Source organism: Pleurodeles waltl, chromosome 3_2 (genome assembly GCF_031143425.1).
Source record: "Pleurodeles waltl isolate 20211129_DDA chromosome 3_2, aPleWal1.hap1.20221129, whole genome shotgun sequence".
Taxonomy (NCBI): Eukaryota; Metazoa; Chordata; class Amphibia; order Caudata; family Salamandridae; genus Pleurodeles; species Pleurodeles waltl.
Genome location: NC_090441.1, coordinates 25390774 through 25404743, shown reverse-complemented (window position 1 = coordinate 25404743; position 13970 = coordinate 25390774). Strand labels below are relative to the sequence as shown.

The window sequence follows — 13970 nt, the reverse complement described above, 5'->3', positions numbered from 1 at the left end:
GAAAGGAAAATAAGCTAGAAACCAGTGCACAAAGTGGCATTTCACCTCATCTAGGGAGCTCTGAGAAGCCAATGTCCATTAAGTACTGTGAAAACACCCTGCGACATCAGCGACAGCCTCAGCGACCTTTTGATTTTTTTTTTTTCTCTTTTATTTTTTGGGAGGGGGTGAGGTTTCTTTGAGTGGCAGAGTGCATCTCAGGTAGCTCTCGGCATGAGGGCTCTGCCCTCTCATCACACCGTCAAATACGTTTATATGTTGGCATGTCTGAAAGTGTTAATCTTATGTTTATTTTTTCATTTTGTTTGTTTCATCTCCTGTCACCTCTTTTTGTTTTGGATTGTCAAGCTGTTTTTATGTTTGGAATTGTTAATGGGGGAGGTTTCATCTTTGTATGCAATGTATTTCCCCTCTTATGGTTTGCTCGTATTGCTCACCTTAGCTTCTCTTGAATGGTATGTTCAGTTTGGAATGTCTATGGTTAAAGTGGGGAAACAGTGAAAGCAGTTGACCAGGACCCGGTAATAGGGTGCTTGGCTGGAGTTTCTTTATTTTAATAAAACACCTACCTGTTTCTACATTTTATGGTGTGGCCTGGCTTCTTCTTATGGACTTTGCACTTGTTCACTAAAAGAGTTTGATTTATTTCATATTGTAGCACACAAGTTTCCAGAAATTGTTCAGCCAGAAGGTTAATTGGGAATATTTTCACAGTTCTTATTTTGTGTACATTTTAGAAATATCTAACCAATTTAAAAACAAATCTGAAATCACAGCTACAACTCAATTGAAAGCTTTAATGAAAAGGTAGGTTTCAGACTGAGCAGGACTGAACTGTTACTTTTGGCACTGGTACCTTAGTTACACAAACGTGCAACATGGGTCTAGCATTATCTTGCGTTGTACTTTAGACAATATCACAGTCTGGTGTTGAATTAGATAAGGTGGTTGGAGACCAATTGCAATTAGGGTGGGACAGGACATATTTGTTTGAGCTAGGCCCTTTTAGCTCAACCCCCTGCAGATTGACCTGTCGAGTCCCTCAAAGCTCTTCGTTAAGACGCCCCTATTGACTGTACAGTATGTGAAAGCCATTAGCTTCCAGTAATGTTAGGTTATGGATGAAATGTGCTCATGATACATGGATTCACAGGATTATTAACTCTTTCAATACTGCCAGGGCACATACACTGAAGTCCTCCTAGTGGTAGTTACAGTCTGGATGCAGTCCAACATCTTGAAATTGAATTGCAAACATTGAAGACTTCATCTGTGGAAATCATATTTTCCAGACTGTGTTTGTTGTGGCTAATTCACTGGGTGATCTTAACAAGCACTCATTGTCAGAAACCTGAGACCTTTGCTTTAATCAGATCTGACTTTCAGGGCCTAAAATGGGGCATTATTGAGGCCATTTCATTCCCAACTCAAAATCCTGCAACCTTGCCTTTACTCCCTGAATGCAGCCCTTGCTGGCTTAACATGGTTAATGAAACTATTTAGGCTGGATTTCTGTGATGGTGTCTATTTAGGATTGTGTAAGGTCTTGTTACAACTGCTTCAAAAGTTACAGAAGAGAGACGGTCAGGCTGATCACAAAAAAAATCAGTATTGTGACAACATGCCCTTTGTGCTCGTTCACCCCCATTGGAAGATGTGCATTAGGGGCGTGGACGACTAAACTCAGGAACTTCTCACCCACCACGTTTGCAGACCAGCCTTGTTCCATTGTAAAGAAAACTGAAAAGTGATTTTTTTTCTTTTTTTTTTTTTGACTGACCTGGTTCATTCCAAGCTTCTAGAAATAGGTCTCGTACAGCGTTACTCCAGTCTGTAGCTCCACACATTTTTGGATATTCAGTCGCTTTACATATAAAATTGTACCTTTGTGTGTGATTTTGTGAAATATTGTATTGCATGAAATTGTGAGCTAAAGCATGCATTTTCGATGGTCTTTTGTTGAGGGTGTTGAAATCACAACAACTCAGCAGAGAGTAGGTGGTAGCATTGGATGGTATCCTGGTCTAATTAGCCAATTCCCAAAAGGTAAAGTTAATGTAAACAGTCTCATTCTCTTCTTTCAAGGATCAGAAGGCACAACATCGCTAGGACACATCAGTTTACAATCATTGTTTCTGGTGTGCACAGTTTTAGCTTTTATGATCATGGTAATTGGTGCAGCTGTTCCAGTGGGGGAATCTATGACTTCTACCAAGGACTACCTTAGTCTTCAGACAACTTTTACCGCTCCCCCAATTCTAACCTATCTCTTGCCAATCACATGTAAGCCACAACACAGTGGCCAAGGGCACAGCCATTTCTATCACTTGAACAAAGGAGATATGCTGCCTTACTATTGTAATGTAGACCTTCACCTACATCAGTCAAATGTAGAAGACATCTGCAAACAATGTGCAATGGACAGGAATCTTTGCATTCTGAATCTCCTTCTACTGGTTGGTTTTCTGGTTCCCTAGAGGAGATTGCAGATGACTGTCCAACAGGTCTCTTTCAACTGAACCACATTCATACCTCAGACAGAAGTATGGCTTTTGGAACGTAGATTTGAAGACACATCTGGATAGATCCCTCAAGGCTGTCCTTTAAGGTTCAATACAAGATTGTGGATGTTCCCTCTAACAGCTTTTGCCTGTTGAAAACCTCTACCAGTTTATTTATTTGTTCTTTAGAATGAAGCAACTACAGTGATCAAAGTACTGCCAGTCTCTCCTTATGAACCTGTGCTTCTGCAGTTTGAATTACTGTAGGATTTTGAAGTTCATATTACCAAGTGTAGAGGAGAGGTCTCTTCAGACTGGCAATTTCAGGAGTCATTCAGTTCTTCAAGCAAGAAGTAGCTGGGCCACTTGAGCAGAAAAGTAAGTCAGGGATGACTCTGGTAGGACATCCCAAATTCCACCTGTGAGGATATGGGGAGTATTATATTGTGTGGTTGTGCAACTTCACCAAGAAATACATTTACCAATCCCTTTAGGACCCTTTGGCTTAATCTGTCAAACCCTCAGCTCAATCCTGGGTAGCTGTGGCACGGAGAAGCAACGCTTACACACAGGTTCTCTCCTCACATCTGCATTAGCCATTGGAGGAGCCTGTGGTCAGTTTGAGCTTTGAAGTGAGTCCCACACAGGTTGGGTCTTAGCTTCTCACTTACCAAACCACAGCAAAGGCTTCCGTCTCAATGACACTCAAATGTTGCTCCTAGGAAGGAGTCACCTGCTGATGAAGGCAACTGGCCCATTCTGGCCCAAATCATTCACTTGTGACAGGGCTGCACATATTCCTTGTTCAGAGGAAACTGTCTGGACATTAAACTCTTTATTGAAGTCAGGAGGCCTTCAAGACAAGTGCTGAGCACAGTGGGTCCTTGTGTGTCAAAAGCCTTTTGACACTGCTCAGTCCAGATAATGTTTCTGATCTGCTTTTGGAGATCAAGTCGGCTAATGGTGCTGTTATGGTACCATAACAGTTCAGAGAGTTCCTATAGTATCCAGTCAGGCATAGAAAGGCACTGACCTGGTTCTTGGTCTTAGGAGGCTCCTAGATCAGGATGGTCAGGATCTTGGGCTGGAGAGATTGTACACGGCCTCTACCAACTTGCTGGCACAGGTTCACAACAGAGCTCTATTCTTTCTGGCACATAATTGCCTTGATAGTGAGGCCTGCTTGCTGCAAGACCTGAAGCACTTCCTTGAGATGGACCAGGTGATCCTCCCAGGTGAAGGTAAATACAGCTACATCGTCAAGAGTAGCTGCAGTGAAACTTTACAATCCTGACAGTACATGATTCACCAGTCTCTGGAAGGTGGCAGGGGCATTCTTCAACCCAAAAGGCATCCCTTTGAATTTAAAGTGCCCTTCAGGTGTGGAGAAAGCATGTCTCTCCTTGGCACCTGGAGTGAGGGCAGTCTGCCAATGACCTGAAGTCAGGTCAAACCTGCTCAGATACTTAGCTGCACCCAACTTAACAAGGAGCTCACCAACTTTTGGAATGGGGTGGGCATCAGTTTTATTGACTACATTGAGGCACTTGTAGTCCAAACGGACCTAATCTCCAGTTCCCTCCTTTGGGGTTGGGCTTGGGCATAAGTACCACCAAGCTGGCCCATGGAGGACTGGAGGGCTGAATCATCCCCAGCTCCAACATCTTGGCTGCCTCAGCCTTGATGGCTGGCCTTGACCTGGTCAGACAACATATATATTTAAGCTGTCACTGGTGTCCACATCATGGGTGCACCATGTTTCCACACCTGGCGTCGGAGAAAACACTCCTGCAAACTTCTTCAGCAAGTGATAGCAGTCCCTTTGTTGCTGATCCGTCAGTGTAGGGGAGAGAGCTGCTCACACCACAGTTCTATCCTGGGCATTAGTAGTGATGTCTGCCCTTTCATGGTGTAGCTTGAGCCCGTTTTACATGAACCACCCTGTGAATACCCACGTCCACCAAGTAGATGACTACCCTCTTCTGTAAGATGAGGGTAGGGCTCAGTCCACTTGCCCTGTAAAGCCCTGGGTGCTACAGGCTCCAAGACCCACACCAACTGTTGTACTCGGTATTCCACTGTGGAGGACATTTGGTCATACCAGTGCTTGATAAGCACCAGGCTGGCCACCAAATTATTGTTTGCCGCCTTCTTTTACTGGCCAATTCTGGAGCGAAGGCAAAGCACATAGTCCACTATGTCCTACTAAAATTCTCAACCTTCATTAACCAAGCTAAGTGGCTCAAAGGAACTCAAGCTAAATACTTGTATGCAAGCAGTAGGCACACAAGGAGAACGTCCCATCTCCTGTTTTTTTTTTTTTTTTTTTTTTTTTTTCCGGGATACCCATGATCTTGCCTTTTATTGTTTTGTTGAATCTCTCAGCTAAACCATTGCCTTAGGGATGATATGGAGTGGTGAACTTGTAAGTCAGCCCACATTGCTTTCAGATAGTTGAACGTGAATTTTGTGCCCCTATTGGAAATAACCTCCTTAGGGAACCCAACCCTGGTGAAGAACCCAAGAAGGCCTCTTGCCACTGCAGGATACCTAGTGGCGTGGTCCACCACCACTAGGGTGAACCTGTTCTCAAAAGCCGTGGGTGGGTCTAGAGGACCAACAATATCTATCAGCACTCTCTCAAATGAGGTCCGCACCACTGGTAATGGTATGAGGGAAGCCTTTGACTTGCCTCCTGCCTTGCCACTGGCTGTCGGTGTTAGTTCATCACAAGGTAGACTCATCATATCGGATGGTAAACTTTGCATTGGAATGCTTTCTGGAACAAGAATGACAAATTAGGTTTTGTATATCTTATCTCAGAAGTGAACATAGCACAGGGTGCACTTCATTCAAAAGACATAATGCAAAGCTAGGCAATGTTCAGTACACTCAGTTCAAAATCAGAAAACCTGAAAACCAAGTTTGTAGAGTTTCTCAAAGAATGTGAAGAAAAATCAGAACTTTGAAAGTACTGGGGAAATGTTTTACCCATGATAGCTTTAGTGAAAAACTTGGTACACACTGAATGGGAAGGTGATTAGGAGCTCCAAATGAAGACTGTGGACTCACTGATTACTGTGTTTCTTGAATTAGATTCCAAAAACTACCTAAGATATGGGTCCTGGTACTTGGAAAGAGTGAAGAAGCTAGAGGTGAAAAAACAATACCCCTACAAAAAATTAATCCAAAGACATTTTGTGATGAAAAAAGAGAGAAGGTTCAGTGCTGTGGCTCCAGATATGGAACTGGAACAGACAATTCAGAGATCACAGGAAATTACTTGCCCTGGGTTCCAGTAAGCCATTTCTAGTTGGGTACAGCAAATTTTACACTTTAGGGTCAGGAAAGTAACACTGAGGTCTGGTTAGCAGGCCTACTTGCACTCTCAGGAATAAAAAAACAGCAGCTTTAGTAAAAAAAAAAACTTGGAGGTGACCATGCAAAAAGAGGCATTTCCTTACACCACCCCACTTATCGGCAAGTATGACAACCAACTATGGGGTGAAATTGGAGATTTACCACAGCAGTTTGCTGAAACAGCACAAGATAAGAATGGCAGCTGTTATACAAGTTGCCAAGATAGCATTGAATAAATGCAACCAGATATGTCATACATAGCCTGTATGCTGATTGCCATGGGACTGGAGTTGTGATGTCATTCTTAGTTCTGAGTTTCTGACTTTAGTCCACCATCACAAAACTAGATAATTAACATACTTTCTAAGCCTGTATTCGGGAAAGGTGTAAGAGGATTTTCTGGAATTGGAAAAAGTGCATTGACTTAGTTGTATGCTCGGTCACACAGCAATAAAACATGCATTTTGTTAGAGGTGTACCATCTGCAGGCAGGTGAGCTGAATACTGTGTTGCAGAACTACAACATAGGAGCCCTTGGATCAGCCTAGGTACGGCCAAGGATGAACAACGTTGGTAGTAAACAACAACAACGTATTTGTTATACTTTCAAAGCAAAGGTATAGTGCACTACAGCTAGGCAAATTCCCCACCAGAAAAGATGGGGAGTCTTACAAAACAATAAGCACATTTACTTTTCCCCAATAAAAGCACACCTGTTGAGGGTGAAGGCAAAGTAAATGCCATCAACAATGGTGAAAATAATCTCAGACAAGTGATTGCTAAGACCATGCGAAGTGGCTATTCGATCAAAATCGTAGAAACCAAAAAAGCACAAACCAAGGAAAGTGCACATAATGGACCATCACAAACCACCTGGAGAAGTTATAAATTCTTAAGGTGTGCAGTCAAGGAAGTGTTGACATGGAGAAGAGGACATTATGTTTACACAGTGTAGTCAGAATCTGTCTATAGACAAGGGCATTGCAGGGTTTGAGTCGATGTTCTGAATCACTCTTGACTATGCCTACAGGTGAGCACAAGACATTTGTTTTTAAGTAAATGTTATTCAGATCCTAGCACCTAAACAAAATAATGAACAGCCTGTGAATGTAGAATAGCTTCAAAACTGTGTTACAAGTAGGTAACATTTTACTTATTAGTCTTATGATTCTGTTTCACTGTTATAACTGTAAGCATCTGGGTGCCTTTTTGTAGATTGATCACTATTCCACAAACTGACCATATTAATTTCTAGAGTATGTGTAACATCAGTGATTGAATTCACTTTAGACAAACCATGAAAAGGGTGGGATGGTGCGGCTGTCCTTTTCAAATGTATGTTGATGCTTTGGATGAAACAAAGCTGTAAGTCTCAAGGAACTTGAAGTTGTGCCTGCTACTGTAAAGCACTGTCCTTTATTGCTTTATAGTATCAGAGTAATTTTTATCAGGCCTTTGGTTAGGTAATAATGCATTTACCAATGAGTTGGTTTGAAGAGTGAACCATTTGTATTCAAACAGGGTCTATTGAATTGGTGAAACTTGAAGGGGCATTAAACTTACTACGGTAGCGTAAAACATGATACTTATTTAATAAACCATATGAGGTGTACTGGGTTGATCCTGGTAATGTAATCAAGGAAGTGTATTGGTTGTTTAAAAAATTAAAACAAGGGATTAGTAAAACAAGTTGTAAGGAAATGCCTCCTTGGCATGGTTGCCCCCTGACTTTTTGCCTTTGCTGATGCTATGTTTACAATTGAAAGTGTGCTGAGGCCTGCTAACCAGGCCCCAGCACCAGTGTTCTTTCCCTAACCTGTACTTTTGTATCCACAATTGGCAGACCCTGGCATCCAGATAAGTCCCTTGTAACTGGTACTTCTGGTACCAAGGGCCCTGATGCCAAGGAAGGTCTCTAAGGGCTGCAGCATGTCTTATGCCACCCTGGAGACCTCTCACTCAGCACAGACACACTGCTTGCCAGCTTGTGTGTGCTAGTGAGGACAAAACGAGTAAGTCGACATGGCACTCCCCTCAGGGTGCCATGCCAGCCTCTCACTGCCTATGCAGTATAGGTAAGACACCCCTCTAGCAGGCCTTACAGCCCTAAGGCAGGGTGCACTATACCATAGGTGAGGGTACCAGTGCATGAGCATGGTACCCCTACAGTGTCTAAACAAAACCTTAGACATTGTAAGTGCAGGGTAGCCATAAGAGTATATGGTCTGGGAGTCTGTCAAACACGAACTCCACAGCACCATAATGGCTACACTGAAAACTGGGAAGTTTGGTATCAAACTTCTCAGCACAATAAATGCACACTGATGCCAGTGTACATTTTATTGTAAAATACACCACAGAGGGCACCTTAGAGGTGCCCCCTGAAACTTAACCGACTGTCTGTGTAGGCTGACTAGTTCCAGCAGCCTGCCACACTAGAGACATGTTGCTGGCCCCATGGGGAGAGTGCCTTTGTCACTCTGAGGCCAGTAACAAAGCCTGCACTGGGTGGAGATGCTAACACCTCCCCCAGGCAGGAGCTGTGACACCTGGCGGTGAGCCTCAAAGGCTCACCCCTTTGTCACAGCCCAGCAGGGCACTCCAGCTTAGTGGAGTTGCCCGCCCCCTCCGGCCACGGCCCCCACTTTTGGCGGCAAGGCTGGAGGGAACAAAGAAAGCAACAAGGAGGAGTCACTGGCCAGTCAGGACAGCCCCTAAGGTGTCCTGAGCTGAAGTGACTCTAACTTTTAGAAATCCTCCATCTTGCAGATGGAGGATTCCCCCAATAGGGTTAGGATTGTGACCCCCTCCCCTTGGGAGGAGGCACAAAGAGGGTGTACCCACCCTCAGGGCTAGTAGCCATTGGCTACTAACCCCCCAGACCTAAACACGCCCTTAAATTTTGTATTTAAGGGCTACCCTGAACCCTAGAAAATTAGATTCCTGCAACTACAAGAAGAAGGACTGCCTAGCTGAAAAACCCCTGCAGAGGAAGACCAGAAGACGACAACTGCCTTGGCTCCAGAAACTCACCGGCCTGTCTCCTGCCTTCCAAAGATCCTGCTCCAGCGACGCCTTCCAAAGGGACCAGCGACCTCGACATCCTCTGAGGACTGCCCCTGCTTCGAAAAGACAAGAAACTCCCGAGGACAGCGGACCTGCTCCAAGAAAGGCTGCAACTTTGTTTCCAGCAGCCTTGAAAGAACCCTGCAAGCTCCCCGCAAGAAGCGTGAGACTTGCAACACTGCCCCCGGCGACCCCGACTCGGCTGGTGGAGATCCAACACCTCAGGAGGGACCCCAGGACTACTCTGATACTGTGAGTACAAAAACCTGTCCCCCCTGAGCCCCCACAGCGCCGCCTGCAGAGGGAATCCCGAGGCTTCCCCTGACCGCGACTCTCTGAAACCTAAGTCCCGACGCCTGGAAAAGACCCTGCACCCGCAGCCCCCAGGACCTGAAGGACCGGACTTTCACTGGAGGAGTGACCCCCAGGAGTCCCTCTCCCTTGCCCAAGTGGAGGTTTCCCCGAGGAAGCCCCCCCTTGCCTGCCTGCAGCGCTGAAGAGATCCGTTGATCTCTCATAGACTAACATTGCAAACCCGACGCTTGTTTCTACACTGCACCCGGCCGCCCCCGCGCTGCTGAGGGTGAAATTTCTGTGTGGGCTTGTGTCCCCCCCGGTGCCCTACAAAACCCCCCTGGTCTGCCCTCCGAAGACGCGGGTACTTACCTGCAAGCAGACCGGAACCGGGGCACCCCCTTCTCTCCATTCTAGCCTATGCGTTTTGGGCACCACTTTGAACTCTGCACCTGACCGGCCCTGAGCTGCTGGTGTGGTGACTTTGGGGTTGCTCTGAACCCCCAACGGTGGGCTACCTTGGACCAAGAACTGAACCCTGTAAGTGTCTTACTTACCTGGTAAAACTAACAAAAACTTACCTCCCCCAGGAACTGTGAAAATTGCACTAAGTGTCCACTTTTGAAATAGCTATTTGTCAATAACTTGAAAAGTATACATGCAATTGAAATGATTCAAAGTTCCTAATGTACTTACCTGCAATACCTTTCAAACAAGATATTACATGTTAAATTTGAACCTGTGGTTCTTAAAATAAACTAAGAAAATATATTTTTCTGTAACAAAACCTATTGGCTGGATTTGTCTCTGACTGTGTGTACCTCATTTATTGTCTATGTGTATGTACAACAAATGCTTAACACTACTCCTTGGATAAGCCTACTGCTCGACCACACTACCACAAAATAGAGCATTAGTATTATCTCTTTTTACCACTATTTTACCTCTAAGGGGAACCCTTGGACTCTGTGCATGCTATTCCTTACTTTGAAATAGCACATACAGAGCCAACTTCCTACACAAGTCACCCAAAATATGTCAGTTCACTGAAAGCTACAGCCTGTACAAATATCTGTATGGAAAGGATGGCTTTGGAACGGAGCCATATGTGAGACACAAACACATTGTAAAAATGTTCAATTCATATAAAATTTAGATTGCTGGTACTACCCTTGATTTGTCTCTTCTCATGTTGGAAGGACAGGAAAAGAAGAAATAGGCTATGGGAAATACTTGTGAAACTGAGGATTTATGAAAGGTGTTATCTGTTGCTTGAAATTTTGCCCCATGTGCCATGGTCTGCATTTAGTATACTGAACATAAACAGTGCTGTGACAGTCTGTTACCTAACTGTACAGTGGGCAGCCACTGTTTGCTGTGACTTGCTGCTTGACAGTTGCAGGAAAGCTTGAAGAAATAGTTACATTTTTCTGATAAGTGTTTGGATTGTATAGAGTGTTTTGATTAACTTCACTGGCTGCATTATGCTATTTACAGCATTGCGTTCAGAATGTATTTATGGATTCTATTTGATAGGATTTATAAAATATATTGATTCACTAACCTAGGTATTGTTATTTCAGTCTGCACTGGATTGGTGGCCCAAGATTGATGCAGTCTACTGCCATTCAGCTGAACTCCGTTGTATGTTTTCTGAAACTCTTAAAAATGTCATGCAGAGTTGTGGCTCAAGTGCAACGACAAATCGGTTGACACAGGTAACATTTATGTATTGATCTATTTCTTTCTTGTTAAATGAATTGTGTCTCCATTTCATATCTGTGGTTTTGTTCATAATTTCCATTCTAGAAATTATATACATATCTAAGAAACGCCATTTCAACAGCAATTCAACCGTAAATGTTTTGTACAAAACATGATTTTTTGTGCACAGTACTTATGTATACTTATACAGGGAAAGTAGCATTCTGAATGTTAAGTAATAGCAGACTGCTCCATTCAAGAAACAACTGTGTCATCTGAAACATTTTTCTTTGTTTTTAGTTTAATATTTAAGCAACATATCCCAAAGTGTTGCTCTTAATGAAATATGAATTTTTCAGTATGGCGTTCCTAGTTATTGGAACAGGTTTGGATGCACAATGTTTCGCTATTTCACATTTGGTGTTGGTGTGATAAAATAGCTCTGGTATTGCAAACATGAATTGTCATTGATTGGAGGTGCTTTGTCTTCTGCTTCTTATTTTCTGTTCTTATTGGCTGCTGTCGCTCACATGGTCAGATGCCAACCAGTCACTGTTTTGCATGGCAGTGGGCTTCTGTTGCTGTAAGTATGACCCATTGTAACTACCACAGAAAAGCCTTCAATTTCTTTGACTTTTCTGTGCATAGTTACCATAGTAGTCACATCATCTCATTTCAGAAGGAGTGTGTGTAGCATGTTTTCACCTATTGGTTAAGTAATCAAACCATTGTCGTAGATCAAATTACTAAATTTGTTGCTGTGTTTTTTTTTTTTTCATCTCCAGAATGTTTTAAAAGGATGTTTTTCACACTTCGTGTTACTATTTCAAGTAGACCCAATTCAAAAAAATTGAAGTATTACTGAACCACAAATAATAATTTGCCTTCATTTGATGTTCCCAGTGACAACTCTCCTATACACGTTTAATTGTTAAAGAAGGGCCCCTATCATGCTGTGCACTCATCCTCATCAATTTTCCCTTTTCTTTTGCTTTTCAACTGTGATTGAGAAATAGATTGCCTCAATCCATAATAACCCTTTGTTAATCAGCTGCAGTGTTTTCTTATCTGATCTGTGATTTTTCCCATCTTAATGCAACCATCCGTACAATACCAGCAAGATGAGGACTTTTGAGGCATATACCACTTAAAGGTTTTGAGGAGTGGTTGATTCTGCTGCAGCATATATTACTATGCATTAATGGTTACAGGTTTTAAGTGACTTTTGTCATAGACTTGCATATTTCAGCAACATATCTGTTTACTTTCAGAACTTCTACAGAACAAAAGAGGAGCCTCTCTAAGCAAGGAGGCAGGGTTTCCAAACTCTGTAAATAATATTTACTAAATTACCATTAACATGCATTTGCCTGATGTATCCATGACCATATTAGTTAATTATCTTTACACCACCAATACAATTGTGTGTTTTAAAAGATTCACAAAATGAATCTTCCTAGACAAAAAGGAAATATTCAAAGAGCCTTCCCTGTGATCATGCCATTTTCATCATATAACCCCACACTTCAAGGACTAAAGTGTAATATTTCACCTATGACAAACATCGAAAATACTTAAAATCATGTACCTAATATATGGTATTACCCCTTCAGAATTCGTCAATTCCTCCTAACCTTAAGGCACAACTTAAAAATATTGCATAGTTTGTAAAAACACTGTTTAAATATAACACCCCTTGTGATACTGCAGTTGTTTTAAACATTGATGCAGTGTGTCAGTAGTTAGTCAAAATACTGCCACGTTCATCAGGAGGAGGGTTCTCTAAATATATACACTACACATTTGTTGCAGCCTCTTGAGGACTAACTTCTGAAAGCTTAAATATGAGCAAGACACTTTCCAGTCCTACCCATCTTTTCATAGTTATACATTTGGAGGGAAAAGGGAGGATGAAGTGCGTGGTCTGACCTGGCTTGAACATTATGTAGCTTTATTTTTTTTTTATTTTTATTTTTTAATCTCGTAAGTCAGCAAGGTTAAGTGTCTTATGTTAAGCGCAGTTATATATTTCTTTAGACAATTACCGTAATGCCATACATGGAAGGGCAGTTGCAGATATGAGAAACTTCGCATTTACATTCTAGACATATGGGGTCATTATGAGTTTGGCGGACGGTAAAGGCCATTCGCCAAACTCATGCGGTCAGGTTGCCACCAGTGCTACCTCCTTTCCGTCGGCCCCATTAGGAATTTCCCGCTGAGTCTGCAGGTAGAAACACTGTTTCCGCCTGCTGGCCCAGCGGTAAGCAGCCTACATCATTGACACCGGCTCATAATTGAGCCGGCGGCAATGCTGCAGTGCATACAGTGCACCAGCACCCATTGCGCTGTTCACTGTCTGCAAGCCGGGCATGGAAGTCATGTGCTGCGAGGATTTTCAGCCCGTCTCTCTATTAATTACTGAGGTGAAGGTAAGGGCCAAGGTACTGGCCAATTGCTTGGGGACACTTATGAAATATTTGGTGCGTCCTGACCAGTCCAGGTTTATGCCACATTAGGCTACCTCAAATAACTTGAGATGAGTACATAATGCAATATCCCTGAGCGGGTTGGTGGAAGAGCACAGAGCCCTGATGGCAGTCGATGTTCAGAAGGCCTTTGAGTTAGTAGACTGGGGCATACCTATTCACCTTGCTTGGTCGGATGGGGTGCAGTCCTAAATTCATCAGCTATATTCGTCTCTTATGCACGGATCTTAAGGCCATGGTACGGCGGGGATAGTAGTCTCCGAGTGGTTTCCGGTGAGGCGGGGAATGCATCAGGCATGTCCCCTGCCCCATTGCTATTTGCAGTTGTGATTGAGCAGCGGGCGCCTGAATACAAATCAGTGCTTTGTTTCAGGGCTTTCAACACAAGTAGTGCAGCATTTTTATCTGAACAAGTAGGGTAATGCTGGGTGGTAGGAATTTTGTGGATTTCTGCATCTTCTTAAGTTTACATCGCAGAAATGTGTGATTTTTAGTAATTGTGGGTAAAAAAAGAAAAAAAAAAAAAACTCATGGGATCCATGCAAGTCACCCATCC

At 43.1% G+C, this 13970-nt stretch overlaps 1 protein-coding gene across 8 annotated transcripts in view; it reads left to right on the top strand.

Annotated features, from left to right (window-relative positions):
* Positions 1 to 13970, top strand: part of NF1 (neurofibromin 1) — a 1379374-nt gene that overhangs the window by 307722 nt on the left and 1057682 nt on the right. For all 8 annotated transcript variants that reach the window (XM_069226659.1, XM_069226655.1, XM_069226657.1 and 5 more), the window contains exon 12: positions 10805 to 10939. In XM_069226659.1, coding sequence (XP_069082760.1) covers positions 10805 to 10939 — 135 coding nt within the window. The remainder of the gene's footprint in view (positions 1 to 10804; positions 10940 to 13970) is intronic.